At 39.1% G+C, this 2,225-nt stretch overlaps 1 protein-coding gene across 1 annotated transcript; it reads right to left on the bottom strand.

Moving 5' to 3' along the window:
* Window positions 45–1,493, bottom strand: LOC104779106 (pumilio homolog 9-like). Its single transcript, XM_010503500.1, has 5 exons — window positions 1,099–1,493; window positions 829–991; window positions 573–736; window positions 236–485; window positions 45–149 (listed from the first exon to the last, which is right to left on the bottom strand). The coding sequence occupies exons 1-5, from the start codon at window positions 1,491–1,493 to the stop codon at window positions 45–47; spliced, it is 1,077 nt and encodes a 358-aa protein (XP_010501802.1).

Genomic DNA, 2,225 nt, shown 5'->3' on the forward strand with positions numbered 1-2,225 from the left:
ATACAAAATTAACAACAACAGTTTTTTTTTGTTACTAATCAAAGTCACTTCTTGAAAATGTTTTTGGAGAATATCTTCATGCAATAAGGACTCGACTTTAGTCTCCCAAACCGATAAACTTTCTCTACCAATCTAGCTCGTACAGCTCCCTGTTTCAATGAACCCCAAAACCCATTTCAAATTCTATTTTTGAAAGATTTTTGGTTGTATAAAATATGTATGATATTGGATTTACCTTGGTTACAGAGAGAGCTTTTTGGATCACATAGTTTCCATATGGATCTTGCAGAAGATCTTCAAAGTTTGGAAAAGAGAGGAGCTCGTTGAAAATCTCAGCTCGGCTCTCTGGATACTTAGTTAGACACTTCTCTATCACATGGCTACTAAACTTCTGAGTCGCTAGCTCGTCGTAATGCGTTTTAAACTGATCCAGCAACTTCACTGGAGAATCTTGTTGCTCTATTAGGCATTGTACCACATAGTTCCTGCCCATTTCCACAAAATCATAAAGAGAGAACATACCAATTTCATCATGAGTGGCTTTTTTGAGTCTACAGTAGATTTGAATTTACCCAAACTGATCCTGTGAAAGATGAAGTAAGTCTCTTGATATCTCAGCGATGAGTCTCTCACGTTGGGGTCCAACAGAGTTTGAAAGGCAACACTGAAGCACACAGCATCCGTGGAGATGAGTTGCAATCTCAGCACAATAGTTTGTAGCTGCTTCCAACACAAACTGACACCAAATTTCACAAGAATTCATCAGACATATGTTTTACGTACTCAACAGAGTTTAAGTTAGAAACAGAAGATGGAGATAAATTAAACCTTGTTGTCGTTAGGGCCCAGAAATTGCAAACAACTCCGAATGACATGGCTTCCATTCAGATCTTTAACTAGGGGGAGGAAGCCCGGTTTGAGACCAGACTTCACTAATGCAATCTGCTGTCTTGTTTTCATAGTTTCAATCAACTTCTGTATAACCCTTATTCTGTTTCAATTCAAAAACGCATTAGCCAGAGTTGTGACATATAAAACGACTGTTACATTTACTATATTAGCAACAGTGATAGACTAAAGAGAAGTAAACGTACGTACCCATAAGTATTGAGACAGATCTTGATGAACTCCACTGGTTTTAAGGTCAACACTCTCACAATCAGTGTTCTAATAAGGTCTTCATCACAAACTTCTAATATTTTCTGAACGAAGTAGTTTCCAAATGGATCCTTAGAGAGTTCAGTGACATGGTCAATGTTTTCAAGGAAAATAACGTGGCAATCAAGAAACGCTCCTTGATCAGCCAATTTCTGAAGAACTCGACTACCAATCTGATCCTTGGCCATTAAATACACAGATCCGTAACTCATAACCATGGACGCAAGACTAGGAGGGAAACCAGTCGTCATCTTTGGCTCATCTTCCTTTAAATGTCTTCTCCTTCCGTTAAACAGAGTACTCTCCACTGGATAGGATGCTGTAGAACCTTCCATAGTGGCTAGGGTTTGAGAAACTTCAAAGGATTATTGAAAGCCAGGAAATCTAAGCTCTGCTTGAGAAGAGACTCCATGAAAGTTTTTGTTTTGCGGAAAGCCTTGGCGAGCAGAGGAAGCTTCACTCAGATTCTGGTCGTCGAACCTAGAAAATTCATGAACAGCTCTAGGTCTAAACACAAAATCACCCGGGTCGACCCGGAACTGTTCTTCGGGTCTGCTCCACATACTCATGTCACAAGAGATACCCACTTTGTTAAGCTTTTTACACAAATCCAGTGCCTCACCATTACTTGTGTTGTAACGCTGATTCTTCAGAAATGAGTTTGTCTCAAGACTCATAAGAAACCCATCAGGAAGATCTGAAGCTCGTCCCAAGTTAATATCTCCATGAAACCCTACAGAATCCATGAACTCTCTTCAAACATTAAAAAAACATAATAAAGAGTAAAAGCGATTTCACAAACGGAGAAGAGTGAGAGAGAGAGAGTGTTTTGCATGTCGATTTTTTCACTCAAACATCCACTACAAGAAAACATGGAATTGCCGACTGCAATTTGCGACTTAAAACACAATCGCTAAATTTAGCGACTGAATTGTGATTGTTTTGCTACTCAATAGCTACACAAATAAAACAGTCGCCAAATAGACACTAATTCGAGACTAATGTATAATGTCGCATTGTAGTCGCCAATTTGCGACTAATTTGGCGACCTATTTTTCAGTCGCCAG

The sequence above is a fragment of the Camelina sativa genome, chromosome 3 (genome assembly GCF_000633955.1).
Source record: "Camelina sativa cultivar DH55 chromosome 3, Cs, whole genome shotgun sequence".
Taxonomy (NCBI): domain Eukaryota; kingdom Viridiplantae; phylum Streptophyta; class Magnoliopsida; order Brassicales; family Brassicaceae; genus Camelina; species Camelina sativa.

Coding starts and splice junctions, on each gene's coding strand:
- LOC104779106 (XM_010503500.1), bottom strand. CDS start 1,493: ATGGAAGGTTCTACAGCATCCTATCCAGTGGAGAGTACTCTGTTTAAC. Junction 992..1,098: donor ATCTGTCTCAATACTTATGG/GTACGTACGTTT, acceptor GAATTGAAACAG/AATAAGGGTTATACAGAAGT. Junction 486..572: donor CTTTCACAGGATCAGTTTGG/GTAAATTCAAAT, acceptor GGAAATGGGCAG/GAACTATGTGGTACAATGCC.